Raw genomic sequence first — 3767 nt, forward strand, 5'->3', positions numbered from 1 at the left:
ACCAAGCCGGTGAGATTGACAACCTCACTGTTACGTTGGGGCAAAGTACTTTGATTGTGTTGTGCAGGTTCCACGTTGGCGCCGGAATCCCTGGTGTTGCGCCGCACTACACTCCGCCACCAACAACCTTCACGTGTTCTTTGACTCCTACTGGTTCGATAACCTTGGTTTCTTACTGAGGAAAAACTTGCTGCTGTGCGCATCACACCTTCCACTTGGGGTTCCCAACGGACGTGTGTCTTACACGCCATTAACCACTTCACGCAAGTACTAGTTCACCTATCACATCACCTCCTTTTTTTATGTCTTCTCGACAAACATAAAATTTGCATCCGGCATAAAAATGCAATCCTGTCATTAGCACTCGTCTTAATTCTTAAATCAAACGGTAAAACGCAAACAGTTCGAAGATGTTCTTCTCGATTTCAACCTCATATAATGGTACAGACAGAGAGGAAAAGGTGGGCGCAAAATAAAACCGGAAAAGGTAAAGAAAGAAAATAAAAAGAACATGTCACGATGATCCCTACGGCACTTCCATGACATCTCAGCCCGTCTTGTAGTCGACGACGGAGATCTTTGCCGGGGGCCCGCCCTCCTGGATGTACACGATGTCGAGCTTGGCGCCGGCCTCGAGCCTGCTGAGCCACGACGGGAACTCGTACATCTCCTTGGCCTGAGTGGCGGAGACACCATAGATGGCACCCGTGAGCTCCTTGATGTGCAGTTTCACGTACGTGATGGGCTGCCCGCACGTGTTCTTTGCCGTCACGGCGTGCCGGTAGTACTCCACGCCGTTGGTCGTCCACGAGTTGGTCACCGTGTGCACGAACTCCAGCGGCGCGCCTCCTTCGTGCGACGTCGACGCCGGTGGCTGGTAGGCAGTGGTGCTGTCACCGGCACCGGAAGAGGCGGGTTCGGCAGCGAGGCGGGCCAAGACGCTGCACATGGGCGCGGCGGCGACGAGGGTGGGTTCGGCGCGCTGGTAGTTGGAGCGGTCGTCGAGGAAGCCGTCGTTGCAGTCGGGCCCGCCGACGAGCGCGCCGTGCAGCACGTTGGGGTCGGCGCCCGGGCTGTTGTAGTAGGCGTCGAAGCCGGCCATGCACCCGACGGTGTCGCTCACGGCGTCGACCGACGGGATGGAGGCGCCGCGGTGGTGCACGTGCGACGGGAACTTGTCGCCGTGGCCCACCATGTAGCTCATCGACAGCGGGTTCTTGCCCAGGACGTAGTCCGCCTGGCTCCTCGCGAACCCGAGGATCTCGGCCGGCTTGACCTCGCCGTCGGGGCACTTGAGCGTGTCGCCGGACTCGGCGAGGTAGTCGGCGAAGACGGTCAGGAGGAACGACGCCGAGGAAACGTACTGCATGTTGTTCCAGTCGGCGACGTAGAGGAGGCCCCCCGGGGTGGTCTTGACGTTGTTGCCGCCGTTCTTCTGGATGCAGGCGCACACGAAGAACTCGGCCTTGGCCTGGAACTGCTTGAGCGTGTCGGCGTAGTCGCCGCCGCCGCCTGCGAGGAGCACCTTGGAGAGGAGAACCTGGATGCCGGCGTACTTGTTGTCCCAGGAGAACTCGCGCACGGCCCACCCGGTCCCGCCCAGGTACTCCCCGTTCCGGACGACGTAGTCGAGGTAGGTCTCGTCGCCGGTGGCCTCGTACAGCCACACCGCCGCCCACAGAAGCTCGTCCTGGTACCCGGAGGCGGAGGGGTAGAACTTCTTGGCGCACTGAAGGGAGTCGTCGTACCTGCCCCTGAACGTGTCGGCGAAGGAGAAGAGCTGCTTGGCGTGCATGAGCAGCAGGTCCGCGTACATGGAGTCGTAGTGCCGGAATGCCTTGGAGGCTGCGGCGAGCGCGGCGGCCGTCTCGCCGGCAACCTCGGAGCCCGGGTGGCTGGCGTCGATCTTGAACGCCGTCCTCGGCGTCGACATGTCCTCCGCGCGCTCCCAGCACAGGTGGTCGCTGTCCCCGTCGCCCACCTTTGATTGATTCAAAAAAAACGTAAGTGTGATTCTGGGCTGGCTATGATCTCGATCGGCTGGGCTTAATTCAGAAGCGGTGATGTAATGGTACCTGGACCCAGAGGACATTGGGCTCGGTATGGGCCTTGAGGAAGTAGTTGGTGCCCCAGCGGATGGCGTCGAGGGCGCGGTTGAGGTCGTCGGCGGCCACCATCTCCTTCTCGAACTCCAGCACGCCCCACGACAGCATGGTTACCGCGTACGCCATCGGGAACCCGAACTTCACGTGGTCGCCGGCGTCGTAGTACCCGCCCACAAGATCAACCTACACACATTGCCACATTCTCCATGAGCAAATCGGCAAACCATCGATCGGGTTAATTAGGAGCAGTGCGCGCGCGCGTACCCCCTGCAGGTAGCCGTCGGTGAGGCCGGAGTCGCCGCGCCACTTGACGGCGCGCTCGGCGGGGAGCTTGCCGGACCGCTGCGCCTCGAAGAACTGCAGGCACTTGTCGAACGCGCCGCCGTAGTCCATCGGCGAGGCCGACGCCGACGATGCCGCGAGGAGGAGCAGCGCCACCGCCGCCGATGCCATCGTCAGTCGCGCCATGGCTATCTCGTTCTTCTAGGGGGCAATGTCGCCGTGGTCGTGGTGATGGAGAGTCCGGCGCGACTGGCAGGGCTTTATACGGGGTTCGTGGATCAAGGAGTGGCCGGCCGCGACCGACATGGTGGTGCGTGGTGCCTGGCACGTAGGGGGAAGAGGGGAGACGAACTAGGCTGTTTGAGCCATGCACGTCTTGCAGCCAGAAATGGTCGCACGCATTAAGGGAAGGGGATCGGTCGGCAGTGTTAATTTGGCCATCTGAATGTGTGTGTGCTCCATCGTTTCAAAAACAAAAGTAATGCGATAATCACAACCTGAACGGATCAATCATTAGGTCTCGAGGTTATGAAGATAATTAAACTACTAGTAGCGTTTATCGTGGCGCCATCTGAACGTGGGATAAGATATTAGACTCTTCTGGCCGTACAAAAGCTGCCAAGATGTGGGTTCACGTCTGTCTGGAGTTTCTAAGTTTTATTGAGGGGATCGATTAAACACAAATAAACGGGTTGACTTTTACAATGCTTTCTTTGCATTTCTTTCTGTTTGGAATATAATTACTCAGAGCAGCGATTTTGGCGAGCTCAGAGCAGCACCTTTGACACTTCTCCTGCAATAGATAACCAAGCACCTGGAAAACCATGTCCGCCACTGTAGCTTGAATTCTTCTAGAATTCCTGCAGCTGAGGAGAAACCCGCTTTTATGCTATTCATGGCGAACATAACCAGCTGGGCGTAAGTCTCAATGATCACACTGGTTGCCACCAGCTGGGCGTAAATCCGCTTTAAGCTCAGCCATGCATGAAGACATCCCGAATGCCATCGACACGCCCTGCAGCTCCTGAAATAGCATGGCCTTCATGGTCCCTTGCAATGACACGCCCCAGCATGCAAAACAGTCTCCAGGCTTATAAGCACCATAAACATTCAGTTTAAGAGCATCAGATTCCAGGCGGTTCCCTGTTGCAAACATCAATCGGGGTATTTTTCCCTCTCCGATTTGCCAAACTCTAGGGAATCAGCAGCAAGCACGAGAGCTCGATGTGTAATCTCAATTGCCGTCAGAGCATCACCACCCCCACGAACTTTGTTTCGGTTGTTCCACCAAGTCCACCACATAGTAACCAAAATCTCCACACGTATGAGTTCACCAAACTTAGAGAGTAAATCCAGGACCTCGACGTCAATGCCAGAACA

At 57.2% G+C, this 3767-nt stretch overlaps 1 protein-coding gene across 1 annotated transcript; it reads right to left on the reverse strand.

Moving 5' to 3' along the window:
• Window positions 1-547: 547 nt before the first annotated feature.
• LOC124671126 (endoglucanase 13) lies at window positions 548-3543 on the reverse strand. Its single transcript, XM_047207548.1, has 5 exons — window positions 3391-3543; window positions 3202-3276; window positions 2370-2588; window positions 2076-2288; window positions 548-1981 (listed from the first exon to the last, which is right to left on the reverse strand). The coding sequence occupies exons 1-5, from the start codon at window positions 3541-3543 to the stop codon at window positions 548-550; spliced, it is 2094 nt and encodes a 697-aa protein (XP_047063504.1).
• Between the last annotated feature and the right edge of the window lie 224 nt (window positions 3544-3767).

Source organism: Lolium rigidum, chromosome 7, assembly GCF_022539505.1.
Source record: "Lolium rigidum isolate FL_2022 chromosome 7, APGP_CSIRO_Lrig_0.1, whole genome shotgun sequence".
NCBI classification, from domain to species: Eukaryota; Viridiplantae; Streptophyta; class Magnoliopsida; order Poales; family Poaceae; genus Lolium; species Lolium rigidum.